This window comes from Coregonus lavaretus (assembly GCF_964263955.1).
Source record: "Coregonus lavaretus genome assembly, chromosome: 31".
NCBI lineage: Eukaryota > Metazoa > Chordata > Actinopteri > Salmoniformes > Salmonidae > Coregonus > Coregonus lavaretus.
The window spans coordinates 15,443,637-15,458,276 of NC_140018.1; the positions used below are offsets into that span (position 1 = coordinate 15,443,637).

Below are 14,640 nucleotides of genomic sequence, written 5' to 3' on the forward strand. Positions count from 1 at the left end.
GACCAACTGCCTTCTACACAATGAGGCCTTATTAGAAAACCTGAACTACTGCCTTCTACACAATGAGACCTTAGTAGAAAACCTGACCTACTGCCTTCTACACAATGAGGCCTTATTAGAAAACCTGACCTACTGCCTTCTACACAATGAGACCTTAGTAGAAAACCTGACCAACTGCCTTCTACACAATGAGACCTTAGTAGAAAACCTGACCTACTGCCTTCTACACAATGAGACCTTAGTAGAAAACCTGACCAACTGCCTTCTACACAATGAGGCCTTATTAGAAAACCTGACCTACTGCCTTCTACACAATGAGGCCTTATTAGAAAACCTTGCTGGAGAGAACAGAAGAGAAGAGAGGAGGGGAGGAAAGAAGGAAGAGAATGTGAAATATTTGTTCTGATGGACTGAGACACAAATAGTTGGTGTGTGTGTAAGTGCATGTAGCTTCAGCTTTTTCCTCTGCAGAGGTGAATGCAGACCGTGTGTGTGTGTCTGCGTGACTGATTGTGTGAGTGTTTTTGGAGTTCGGACGTTACAGTCTCACCTTTCTGGATCTCTCTCTCCAGACTGACATGTTGTTTTGTTCCCAACCTTTTAGTAGGTTACATGGTCATTTTCTGTACATCAATCTTCTCTCCAGCTCCTGTGGTCTCATCTCAGGTACAAATAGTGCAGCAATCACCTCAGAACGGGACTTTTAGTCTGGTTTCAAAGACTTGCAGGTACACCTAATAACATGTCAGTGAGTCTAGTCTCAGAGGTGGGGTCCTCAAATGTAGGCACAATTTATCTGCATCTGCTCTCTGCTGAGTGATGTTGCAGACCTATCTGTCCTGTTCTCCTCTGATGTTGAAATAGTGACCGGTCCAACATTATGTTTTGTTCTGTTTGGAACTAAAAACAAGGTTAGTTGCTCACCGTGTCTCTCTTTCTCTCCTCTCTTTCACAGATGAGCACGATGCAGTACAGAAGAAAACCTTCACCAAATGGATAAATGCACAGCTCTCTAAGGTAATGCCAAAGTTTAGTAGGCTATATCCGGGCTCTTCACATAAAGGTTGCTTAGTTAAACCCACCAATAACTTTAGTTAAACCCACCAATAATTTAAATTAAACCCACCAATAACTTTAGTTAAAGCAAGCAATAATTTAAGTTGAACCCACCAATAATTTAAATTAAACCTGCCAATTTATTTTATTAAACCCACCAATAATTTAAATTCAACCCACCAATAATTTTTGTTAAATCCACCAGTACCAGTAAAGAAAATATAATTGTGGAAAAGTCAAACACTCGATGCTGAAGACTGGTTGAAGTGAAGTGGTGTGAGCAGTTTATTTCTGTCCAAACAGACTGTTTTGTTTGACTGTTTCAGACTAATAACTTCCCTGGAGACCTTGAACACTACCCTTGACCTTCTCTTCCCCAGGCCCGGGAGAGTAACAGACTCACTGCAGGGAAGAATAGATAGCCTAGCAGAGCACTAAGAGGTTGTTAGCATGGCTGACTCTCCTATTACAGTTTATACAGGGAAAATGCTTAAACGCTAACTCGATATAGCTATTGTCTTCTTGATAAATTAATTGGTCATCACTTGAGTCAGGTTCATCTTCTCTGTGTTAATCAGAAACATGCTAATTAACAGCTTCCGTCCCTCTCCTCGACCCTCTGAACACATCAACAACTGTCTCCCACAAAGCATCGTTACCTATCACTACATAAAAGCCCCGGCCCTTGAAGAGCAAGAAAAACAACTACTTCAAGGTCTCAGAGCAAGTGACGTCACCGATTGAAACACTACTAGCGCGCACCGCTAACTAGCTAGCCATTTAACACCGGTTACACTAACGCGCTAATGCTAGTCTGATAATGGACCTTGTGTGTGTGGTGTGTGGTCCTCTGTAGCTCAACTGGTAGAGCACGGCGCTTGTAACGCCAAGGTAGTGGGTTCGATCCCCGGGACCACCCATACACAAAAAAAAAATGTATGCACGCATGACTGTAAGTCGCTTTGGATAAAAGCGTCTGCTAAATGGCATATTATATTATTATATTATTGTTTTAGCTGTTGCCTTACTCCCCCAGGGTAGTTAACATAAATATTCTAAACATGCTAATACAATTTCACTAAATGGGTTTTTCGATAAATACATGTATGAACTCTCTAGGTCTTTCATTCTCTTTCTCTTTCCCTCCCCTCTGTGTTTGCTCTGTGTGTTTCTTGTTGAGTTGTTCTGTTTTCAGGTCATATCTGAGGTATTTATAGTAGGTGGAGAGTGGTTGTTAGAACGAGCCAAATCCTTTCTCTTGATTTCTCGATATAGCTCGATATAGCTATTGTCTTCTTGATAAATTAATTGGTCATCACTTGAGTCAGGTTCATCTTCTCTGTGTTAATCAGAAACATGCTAATTAACAGCTTCCGTCCCTCTCCTCGACCCTCTGAACACATCAACAACTGTCTCCCACAAAGCATCGTTACCTATCACTACATAAAAGCCCCGGCCCTTGAAGAGCAAGAAAAACAACTACTTCAAGGTCTCAGAGCAAGTGACGTCACCGATTGAAACACTACTAGCGCGCACCGCTAACTAGCTAGCCATTTAACACCGGTTACACTAACGCGCTAATGCTAGTCTGATAATGGACCTTGTGTGTGTGGTGTGTGGTCCTCTGTAGCTCAACTGGTAGAGCACGGCGCTTGTAACGCCAAGGTAGTGGGTTCGATCCCCGGGACCACCCATACACAAAAAAAAAATGTATGCACGCATGACTGTAAGTCGCTTTGGATAAAAGCGTCTGCTAAATGGCATATTATATTATTATATTATTGTTTTAGCTGTTGCCTTACTCCCCCAGGGTAGTTAACATAAATATTCTAAACATGCTAATACAATTTCACTAAATGGGTTTTTCGATAAATACATGTATGAACTCTCTAGGTCTTTCATTCTCTTTCTCTTTCCCTCCCCTCTGTGTTTGCTCTGTGTGTTTCTTGTTGAGTTGTTCTGTTTTCAGGTCATATCTGAGGTATTTATAGTAGGTGGAGAGTGGTTGTTAGAACGAGCCAAATCCTTTCTCTTGATTTCTCATGGCTCTGTTCTCTGTTACGTCACAAATTACCCAGAAATCTCTCAAGTTTAATCCTATCCTCTGGTTTCCATTTCCCAACCGTTTGCCCAACTTCATATGCTATTATAAACTGGGTGGTTCAATCCCTGAATGCTGTGGTATATCAGACCGTATACCACGGGTATGACCCCAAAAATATTTGTACTGCTCTAATTATGTTGGTAACCAGTTTATTATAGCAATAAGGCACCTCGGGGGTTTGTGGTATATTACCAATATATCACGACTAAGGGCTGTATCCAGGCATTCCGCGTTGCGTCGCGTCGTGCATAAGAACAGCCCTTAGCTGTGGTTTATTGGCCATATACCACACCTCCTTGGGCCTTACTGCTTAATTATATACTGTACATGATGCACGTACCCTTCTACCCAATTGTCAACACAAACCTTGTCTACCATCCCCAGTGCATAAACTGTAGGATGTTCAGGATTTTTGAATAACTTGAAAATGTACTGTTGATTTTCCATAACATTTTGCATGCAAAACATTCCACAGCATTATGTACTCTGAATACAGGTTTGTATGTAGACAAAACGACACACTACACACACATGAGTAGTGTCCTTACACACATGACGAGTGTATTTTCTGTGTTTCAGACGGGAAAGATGCCCATCAAGGACATGTTCTGTGACCTGCAGGACGGCAAGAAGCTGTTGGAGCTACTGGAGGGACTCACAGGAAATGTCCTGGTGCGTGTGTGTGTGTGTGTGTGTGTGTGTGTGTGTGCGTGTGCGTGTGCATGCGTGTGTGCGTGCGCTCATGCCTGCCTGCGTGTGTTTACAGTTTGTGTGTTTGTGTTATGTGTGTGTCCTATACATGCTTATTCATATGTATTATCTCACCCCACTCCCCCAATTCACCCCTCATTCCCCCTACCAGTGTATCTGTTTTCTATCACCTGCAGCCCAGCCCAGTCCCCAACACCTCGCCAGCCCTCTATCTGATACCATGATACTAATGCCATAATTGGGTGCTAATGCCCTGTTGTGGTATGTAAGGCTAGGAAGGGTTTTTAAATTGGCACCGGTTCAACCCAGTCCCCATTCTTTCCATATGTCCCTTATAGAGGGTGCTGAAGGCATAGTGGCTAGATTGATTTATAGTGTGGAATGCCATGTTGAGTGATAAGTGGGAAATGTATTAAGCACAGAGACTGTGGCCCTTGGCAACGGCAAGCACTGCAGTTCAAGTCTGAAAGTCTCTCTGTCTGGATAGATTTAGCTGCCTCTTTAATTGCAGGCCACTGCCCGTCATTAGTGCAGTATTGTGCGAAGAACTGTGTCTGCGTACGTGTGGTGTTAAAAGGAACTGAAATCTTGCGAAGTTTTACCCTCATAGCAAACCTTCACATTAGACAAGAGGAACAACTAGCACTACCTCAGAAATAATGTCATATCAACTACATGAACTGCTGACCCTGTATGAGTCTCAACTCCTCTTGAGGGTTGTGTGCAGGATAGGCTACATGTGGAAAAACAACATGTTATCTTGAACCAGATACTCTCTATATACACTATGATACTCTTGATAATCTATGATAGTCTTTGCTATGATAGTCTTTGTGTGTGCTGAGGTCAGGAAGGATCCTTGCATTAATGTACAGTACAGTTTGGACACACCTACTCATTCAAGGGTTTTTCTTTATTTTTACTATTCTTTACATTGTAGAATAATAGTGAAGACATCAAAACTATGAAATAACACATATGGAATCATGTAGTAACCAAAAAAGTGTTAAACAAATCAAAATAGCCACCCTTTGCCTTGATGACAGCTTTGCACATTCTTGGCATTCTCTCAACCAGCTTCATGAGGTAGTCACCTGGAATGCATTTCAATGAACAGGTGTGCCTTGTTAAAAGTTAATTTGTGGAATTTCTTTCCTTCTTAATGCGTTTGAGCCAATCAGTTGTGTTGTGACAAGGTAGGGGGGTATACAGAAGATAGCCCTATTTGGTAAAAGACCAAGTCCATATTATGGCAAGAACAGCTCAAATAAGCAAAGACAAACGACAGTCCATCATTACTTTAAGACATGAATGTCAGTCAATACGGAACATTTCAAGAACTTTGAACGTTTCTTCAAATGCAGTCGCAAAAACCATCAAGCGCTATAATGAAACTGTCTCTCATGAGGACCGCCACAGGAATGGAAGACCCAGAGTTACCTCTGCTGCAGAGGATAGGTTCATTAGAGTTACCAGCCTCAGAAATTGCAGCCCAAGTAAATGCTTCACAGAGTTAAAGGAACAGACACATCTCAACATCAACTGTTCAGAGGAGACTGTGTCGTTTCTCTTTGCTTATTTGAGCTGTTCTTGCCATAATATGGACTTGGTCTTTTACCAAATAGGGCTATCTTCTGTATACCCCCCTACCTTGTCACAACACAACTGATTGGCTCAAACGCATGAAGAAGGAAAGAAATTCCACAAATTAACTTTTAACAAGGCACACCTGTTAATTGAAATGCATTCCAGGTGACTACCTCATGAAGCTGGTTGAGAGAATGCCAAGAATGTGCAAAGCTGTCATCAAGGCAAAGGGTGGCTATTTGAAGAATCTCAAATATAAAATATATTTTGATTTGTTTAACACTTTTTTGGTTACTACATGATTCCATATGTGTTATTTCATAGTTTTGATGTCTTCACTATTATTCTACAATGTAAAAAATTATGAAAATAAAGTAAAACCCTTGAATGAGTAGGTGTCCAAACTTTTGACTGGTAGTGTATGTTCTGCCTAACATGCCCTGTTTTTCTGTATTGTTGGTCTCAGACCAAAGAGCGAGGGTCCACCAGAGTTCACGCCCTCAACAATGTCAACAAAGTGCTTCAGGTCCTGCATCAAAACAAGGTGAGTGCCTACCATTAGGGCTTTACACAGTACCTCACTTTCATCTCTTCCCTTTTCCTTCTGTGTTCCTCTTGCATGCTCTTAAATTGTATTATGTTGATCTCTTTACCCCTCTCTCTCTCTCTCTCTCTCTCTCTCTCTCTCTCTCTCTCTCTCTCTCTCTCTCTCTCTCTCTCTCTCTCTCTCTCTCTCTCTCTCTCTCTCTCTCTCTCTCTCTCTCTCTCTCTCTCTCTCTCTCTCTCTTTCCCCCTGTGTCTCCATACAATGGCAAGTGTTCATGTTGTGACCTTGGCTGTGGGAGATAAGACGGGGTCTTTGCATGAGGAGCTCACTGGGGTAGGGGTGGCATGCTAGTTGCTATCCTCCTCCACACTGGCAGAAAAACAGCAAGCCATCGTATGTGTGTGTGTGTGTGAGAGAGAGTTTGTTAGTGACCTCTTCTGTATTGTGTGTCTCTCTTTGTCAGCCTGACATATCCACAGTTGTGTCAAGTTGGCTGGATGTCCTTTGGGTGGTGGACCATTCATGATACACACAGGAAACTGTTGAGCGTGAAAAACCCAGCAGCGTTGCAGTTCTTGACGCACTCAAACCGGTGCGCGTGGCACCTACTACCATATCCCGTTCAAAGGCACTTAAATATTTTGTCTTGCCCATTCACCCTCTGAATGGCACACATACACAATCCATGTCTGAATTGTCTCAAGGCTTAAAAATATATTTTTAACCTGTCTCCTCCCCTTCATCTACACTGATTTGAAGTGGATTTAACAGGTGACATCAATAAGGGATCTTAGCTTTCACCTGGTCATGTCATGGAAAGAGCAGGTGTTCCTAATGTTTTGTACACTCAGTTTAGATCTCTGCGTCAACCTATGGTCTTGTGTGGCCTCTCCCCTCTCCCCCCTCTGAGCGTACATGGCTTTAAGGCGTCTGCATGCTTCCCAGCCGAAAGAGTTTGTATATATATTATGATGATATTTTGTGACTTTATTTGTTTGTTTTGTTCGGGCACACAACATTTTTACTGGAGGCAAGCCGAAGTTCGGAGCTGAAGTCTACGCCCCTTCGTCGCTGATTGGTCAACAGTAGGGATTCTTCAATAAAGTCTTTGTTGTCATTCATCGAGAGATGACTCGTTTTCATGCACGTTTTCATTGAGGAATTCTGCACCAAATAGTTTAGCTATGTAAAATTGCGCGACTGAGATTTCCTCTGCAAAAACGTCAAAATTAATGACAGATTTCTTGAGTTATTTTGGATTAATTCTGACTATTTTGAGGAAGCTGGCTACGGTGTCTCAAAATGGACAAACAGTACTATAGCCGCTTTTTTCTCATTTTTCAAGCAGACTCGTTCGGTTTACCTAGCCGACTTTGGCTAGCCACCAGCCGAACTGAAGCATGCTGACTGAAGCATGCTGACGCCTTTACAGAAGCCCCCAAGCCCTTCAAGACACTGCCCCCCCCCCCCCCACACACACACTCTTTGCGTAATGACAGGCTGTGTGATTGATGGTTGGGTGTCACTAACACGCAACGCTCCCAAGGCCCTTTGGAGGAATCCTTAAAAGAAGGTGTGACTGTTTAGAGAGGTTTATATGGCCAGGATTAGTAGCTCTGGGGTCGACACCGTCTCATAAACAACTAGCCACCCAGACAGTAGAATGATAGAAGGTATAGTTTACTGCTGCTTTATTTTAGTTACAGTACTTCACTTTTGTGTGTGCGTGTGTATCTCTATCTGTACTGTGGCGTGTGTGTGTGTGTGTGTGTGTGTGTGTGTGTGTGTGTGTGATAATGGCAGGCGTGATTGGGTTAATGGAGGGTGTGGTTAAGAGTTTAAGGGTCATGTTATTGGCTGAGAGGTCACTCGTTGCCACCCCTGACCCCAGGAATAGTGTTCCAGAATGTTCCATTCTACCCCCTGTGTGTTTGTAATCACTCCTTCACTCCATGAATGGAAGCTTTTCACATGATTAGGCTGGTGTCATGGGGTGTTGGGGATATCGTTAGACACTTTTAATCCACTTTAGCACTTTTTACATGTGGGGTTTCTGGGTTTCACTTGGTCACACACAGCAGCCTACAGCAGTAGAGGTGAGGACAGATAGCTGTGGGAGACTGAGATCAGTTATTGTATCATAGGAAAACCCCTAAAGCTGTTTAAGGGTACAAGTTGTTAATCTTCAGTAGTACAGCATGTTGAACTTTCTATAAGGGAAGGTAATAAAAAGTATTCTGTCTTTACTTTAATATTTCTACTCTCTCTCTCTCTCTAACTCTCTAACTCAGGTGGATCTGGTAAACATAGGAGGAACAGACATTGTTGATGGAAACCACAAGTTGACCCTGGGTCTCATCTGGAGTATTATCCTCCACTGGCAGGTGAGCACATACACACACCACAAACCACCCACACACACACAGATGAGTTTGCTTTGAGTGTACTGATGCCGTAGCTATGAACGATCAACAAAAGAGCTGTAGAAAAGGCGTAGATTTTTCTGTGTCTCTGTCTTTTAAATAGTAGGCCTGGTTAGGGTTTCAGACGTGTGACAGGACTTGTATAATTGGTGTTCTACTTACAAACCCTCATATTTTGCCTGTCCCTGTGTCTCTACCATGTCCCTGTGTCTCTCACCTGTCTCTGTCTCTCTTGCCTGTCTCTCTTGCCTATCTCTGTGTCTCTTCCTGTCTCTCTCTCTCCCTTGTTCCTGTCTCTGCCTGTCTCTCTCTCCCCCTGTCTCTCTCTATCCCCTGTCCCTGTGTCTCTCCCTGTCTCTCTCTCCCCTGTCACTGTGTCTCTCCCCTGTCTCTGTGTCTCTATCTGTCTCTGTGTCTCTATCTGTCTCTGTCTCTCCCCTGTCTCTGTCTCTCTCCCCTGTCTCTGTGTCTCTATCTGTCTCTGTCTCTCCCCTGTCTCTGTCTCTCCCCTGTCTCTGTCTCTCTCCCCTGTCTCTGTGTCTCTATCTGTCTCTGTCTCTCCCCTGTCTCTGTCTCTCTCCCCTGTCTCTGTGTCTCTATCTGTCTCTGTCTCTCCCCTGTCTCTGTCTCTCCCCTGTCTCTGTCTCTCTCCCCTGTCTCTGTGTCTCTATCTGTCTCTGTCTCTCCCCTGTCACTGTGTCTCTCCCCTGACTCTGTGTCTCTATCTGTCTCTGTCTCTCCCCTGTCACTGTGTCTCTCCCCTGTCTCTGTGTCTCTCTGTCTGTGTCTCTCCCCTGTCTCTGTGTCTCTCCCCTGTCTCTGTCTCTCTCCCCTGTCTCTGTGTCTCTATTTGTCTCTGTCTCTCCCCTGTCTCTGTCTCTCTCCCCTGTCTCTGTGTATGGTCCGTCTCAGGTGAAGGACATCATGAAGGACATCATGTCCAACCTGCAGCAGACCAACAGTGAGAAGATCCTGCTGAGCTGGGTGAGGCAGTGTACCCGCTCCTACCAGGACCACGTCAACGTGCTCAACTTCACCACCAGCTGGGCCGACGGACTGGCCTTTAACGCCATCCTGCACCGCTTCAGGTCAGGGATCAGGGGGCAGGGGGGACAGGGGAAGTTCCGGTAGCAACAGTGTCACCCTAATTGTTGTATATCTATCCAACAGTATACTGTCTAGATCAGGGCTCTCCAACTCTGTTCCTGGAGAGCTACATTTCTGTAGGCTTTCACTCCAACCCCAGTTGTAACTAAACGGATTCAGTTTATCAATCAGATAATTATTATACTGAACAAAAATATAGGTGTGGCATATCAAGAAGCTGATTAAACAGCATGATCGTTACACAGGTGCACCTTGTGCTGGGGACAATAAAATGCTACTCTAAAATGTGCAGTTTTGTCACACAACACAATGCCACAGATGTCTGAAATTTTGAGGGAGCGCGCAATTGGCATGCTGACTGCACGAATGTCCACCAGAGCTGTTGCCAGATAATTTCATGTTAATTTCTCTACCATAAGCCGCCTCCAACATCGTTTTAGAGAATTTGGCAGTACGCCCAACCAGCCTCACAACCGCAGACCACGTGTAACCACGGCAGCCCAGGACCTCCACATCCGGCTTCTTCACCTGCGGGATCGTCTGAGACCAGCCACCTGGACAGCTGATGAAACTGAGGAGTATTTCTGTCTGTAATAAAGCCCTTTTCTGCAGAAAAACTCATTTTGATTGGCTGGGCCTTGCTCCTCAGTGGGTGGGCCAGGCTCCCAAGTGTGTGGGTCTATGCCCTCCCAGGCCCACCCATGACTGTGCCCCTGCCCAGTCATGTGAAATCCATAGATTAGAGCCTAATGAATTCATTTCAATTGACTGATTTCCTTTATATGAACTGTAACAGTAAAATCATAGAAATTGTTGCATGTTGCATTTATATTGTTGTTCAGTATAGAATCAGGTGCTCTAGATTAGGGTTGGAGCGAAAACCTACAGGACGGTAGCTCTCCAGGAACAGGGTTGGAACAAAAACCTACAGGTCGGTAGCTCTCCAGGAACAGGGTTGGAACAAAAACCTACAGGACGGTAGCTCTCCAGGAACAGGGTTGGAGTGAAAACCTTCAAGATGGTAGCTCTCCAGGAACAGGGTTGGAGTGAAAACCTACAGGACCGTAGCTCTCCAGGAACAGGGTTGGAGTGAAAACCTACAGGATAGTAGCTCTCCAGGAACAGGGTTGGAGTGAAAACCTACAGGACGGTAGCTCTCCAGGAACAGGGTTGGAGTGAAAACCTACAGGACGGTAGCTCTACAGGAACAGGGTTGGAGAGCCCTGGTCTAGATGTTGTCTCGTTCTGTATGCCAAGACCTGGAACAGTGGCCATGTTGACCTTTTTGTTTTGTGGACATTTTCAGTTTAGAGTCAAATCTGTACAAGTGAAATTCTAAACCTTGCCCCTAAAAGCTACTGCTTTCACGTCATTCCAGCAGCAAGCAGCTCATTCAACACAGTGATCAGACCATGCTTACCTCAGCATTTAGATAAGGCCTATTCCACCTCACTGGAGTTGAGAAAGAGGGTCTAAATAGCAGTCTATGAGGCCCTATCTGGCCCCTTGGCTGTGTTTTCTCTGAGGGTCTCTCTGTGTGTGTGTGTGTGTGTGTGTGTGTGTGTGTGTGTGTGTGTGTGTGTGTGTGTGTGTGTGTGTGTGTGTGTGTGTGTGTGTGTGTGTGTGTGTGTGTGTGTGTGTGTGTGTGTGTGTGTGTGTGTGTGTGTGTGTGTGTGTGTGTGTGTGTGTGTGTGTGTTGGCCCGGGGCTGTGTCACTGGGGAAAGGTCACAGCAGCCATTGGCGGGGTAACTGCTTGCCTGGCGTGTGTGAACACTGCTCACCTCGCCATGTTTACGCCTGTCATGTCACAGATTGTGTGATTTTGACCCTGTGTGTGTGTATCAATCAATCAAATTTAATTGTTGCATGCTTCGTAAACAACACGTGTAGACTAACAGTGAAAATGCTTACTTACGGGTCCTTTTCCATCAATGCAGAGTGTGTGTGTGTCTGGAAGAGCAGGGAGCATGGTTATTCCACCTTACCCCCTAGACACACACACACACACACACACACACACACACACACACACACACACACACACACACACACGGCCAGCCCAGGGGCTGTGAAAGGGGGCCAGTGTTGGTTTTGACTCAGGGTTTAAGTGGATCAGTGAACACACACACACATTCCCAACAAGATCTCATAGTTTCAATTAGAAATTCAATGTATTATGGATGAACGTCTATTCTTGACACATTATTTTTGTGTGGTTACATGGTTAATTCAGCGTTGTTACAGGGTTAAAAAAGAAACAACTCAAAGGGTTAAGTTTAGGTATTAATTCCAAGTGGTTAAGGTAAGGGCTATGGTTTGGGGAAGGCTTAAAACAAAATAATTAAAAACAATGCGCTGTTTCCATCAACTATCATCAAGTATTTTCCTGACTTTCTAGAGCATTGTGAACTGCTGTGGTGCAGTTATCAGAGCAGCAGGCTTCGCCCCCGAGCATCATGAGTTCATGCCAGTGCTGGACAATGGTTTCATTTTTTTGGTGAGCACCGAGAAAGGCATTCTCAGGACCTTTTCAAACGTCCAAAATCAAAGTCTATTTTTGGTGATCAGCCTGCACATTCCACACCCATCAATGCTATCTGACTCAACAAGGCCCCCTGAACCAATGGAAGACCGATCCATGTAGGCCTACATGAAACCTATTACATAGCCCATAGATGCATTATGATGCATACCCTAAATGAGGCTTTTGTACAACAGACTTGAAAGTCCATAACAAATCAAATCAAATTGTATTGGTCACATACACATGTTTAGCAGATGTTATTGCGGGTGTAGCGAAATGCTTGTGTTCCTAGCTCCAACAGTGCAGTAATATCTAACAATTCACAACAATACACACAAATCTAAAAGTAAAAGAATGGAATTAAGAAATATATAAATATTAGGGTGAGCAATGTCAGAGTCCGGAGTATAAATATATATACAGTGGGGAAAAAAAGTATTTAGTCAGCCACCAATTGTGCAAGTTCTCCCACTTAAAAAGATGAGAGAGGCCTGTAATTTTCATCATAGGTACACGTCAACTATGACAGACAAAATGAGATTTTTTTCTCTCCAGAATATCACATTGTAGGATTTTTAATGAATTTATTTGCAAATTATGGTGGAAAATAAGTATTTGGTCAATAACAAAAGTTTCTCAATACTTTGTTATATACCCTTTGTTGGCAATGACACAGGTCAAACGTTTTCTGTAAGTCTTCACACACTGTTGCTGGTATTCTGGTCCATTCCTCCATGCAGATCTCCTCTAGAGCAGTGCTGTTTTGGGGCTGTCGCTGGGCAACACGGACTTTCAACTCCCTCCAAAGATTTTCTATGGGGTTGAGATCTGGAGACTGGCTAGGCCACTCCAAGACCTTGAAATGCTTCTTACGAAGCCACTCCTTCGTTGCCCGGGCGGTGTGTTTGGGATCATTGTCATGCTGAAAGACCCAGCCACATTTCATCTTCAATGCCCTTGCTGATGGAAGGAGGTTTTCACTCAAAATCTCACGAGAAAAACAGCCCCAAAGCATGATGTTTCCACCCCCATGCTTCACAGTAGGTATGGTGTTCTTTGGATGCAACTCAGCATTCTTTGTCCTCCAAACACGACGAGTTGAGTTTTTACCAAAAAGTTCTATTTTGGTTTCATCTGACCACATGACATTCTCCCAATCCTCTTCTGGATCATCCAAATGCACTCTAGCAAACTTCAGACGGGCCTGGATATGTACTGGCTTAAGCAGGGGGACACGTCTGCACTGCAGGATTTGAGTCCCTGGCGGCGTAGTGTGTTACTGATGGTAGGCTTTGTTACTTTGGTCCCAGCTCTCTGCAGGTCATTCACTAGGTCCCCCCGTGTGGTTCTGGGATTTTTGCTCACCGTTCTTGTGATCATTTTGACCCCACGGGGTGAGATCTTGCGTGGAGCCCCAGATCGAGGGAGATTATCAGTGGTCTTGTATGTCTTCCATTTCCTAATAATTGCTCCCACAATTGATTTCTTCAAACCAAGCTGCTTACCTATTGCAGATTCAGTCTTCCCAGCCTGGTGCAGGTCTACAATTTTGTTTCTGGTGTCCTTTGACAGCTCTTTGGTCTTGGCCATAGTGGAGTTTGGAGTGTGACTGTTTGAGGTTGTGGACAGGTGTCTTTTTATACTGAAAACAAGTTCAAACAGGTGCCATTAATGCAGGTAACGAGTGGAGGACAGAGGAGCCTCTTAAAGAAGAAGTTACAGGTCTGTGAGAGCCAGAAATCTTGCTTGTTTGTAGGTGACCAAATACTTATTTTCCACCATAATTTGCAAATAAATTCATAAAAAAATCCTACAACGTGATTTTCTGGATTTTTTCCCTCATTTTGTCTGTCATAGTTGACGTGTACCTATGATGAAAATTACAGGCCTCTCTCATCTTTTTAAGTGGGAGAACTTGCACAATTGGTGGCTGACTAAATACTTTTTTCCCCCACTGTATAAATACAGTGTATATATATGTGATGGGATGTATAGACATTGTGGATAGAATATATAGTATATCTGAAGAATACGTTGATAGAAAAGTATATGTACAGCAATAGTTGAATAGTATATAGACAATAAGTACTCTTATGTACAAAACACTGTATCTATCACACAGAGTATTCTATGAAAATAACTGTTCTTTACAAGGCAACTACATGGGGAATGTTGTTCACACTTTCTAGATACCTCTCTACCATATGGATCCTTTGGAGCTCAGACGCCTTGATTTAATGTTGATTTCATGTTGATTTAATGCTGATTTGATGTTGACTTGATGCTGCTGGTGTGTTGTTTCTCCAGGCCCAATGTGTTGAGCTGGGACAGGGTGCTGAGCCTCAGTCCAGTGGAGAGACTGGACCATGCCTTTACTGTAGCCAAAGACCAGCTGGCCATAGAGAGACTACTGGACCCTGAAGGTACTAATAAAAACAGAGGAGAGTGTATACAGTACCAGTCAAAAGTTTGGACACACCTACTCATTCAAGGGTTTTTCTTTATTTTTACAATTTTCAACATTGTAGAATAATAGTGAAGACATCAAAACTATGAAATAACACATATGGAATCATGTAG

General features: G+C 43.7%; 1 protein-coding gene across 2 annotated transcripts in view; it reads left to right on the forward strand.

The window, feature by feature from the left end:
- The first annotated feature begins 939 nt into the window (after positions 1 to 939).
- The window catches only part of LOC311107084 (utrophin-like), a 57,515-nt gene continuing 43,814 nt past the window's right edge, over positions 940 to 14,640 (forward strand). Inside the window, exons 1-6 of one of the 2 annotated variants that reach the window (XM_084149549.1) lie at positions 940 to 1,017; positions 3,740 to 3,832; positions 5,925 to 6,002; positions 8,297 to 8,389; positions 9,341 to 9,516; positions 14,368 to 14,483. In XM_084149549.1, the coding sequence (XP_084005675.1) occupies positions 3,749 to 3,832; positions 5,925 to 6,002; positions 8,297 to 8,389; positions 9,341 to 9,516; positions 14,368 to 14,483 (547 nt within the window). In that variant the 5' untranslated portion in view covers positions 940 to 1,017; positions 3,740 to 3,748. The remainder of the gene's footprint in view (positions 1,018 to 3,739; positions 3,833 to 5,924; positions 6,003 to 8,296; positions 8,390 to 9,340; positions 9,517 to 14,367; positions 14,484 to 14,640) is intronic. The other variant, XM_084149548.1, reaches the window with a different exon arrangement.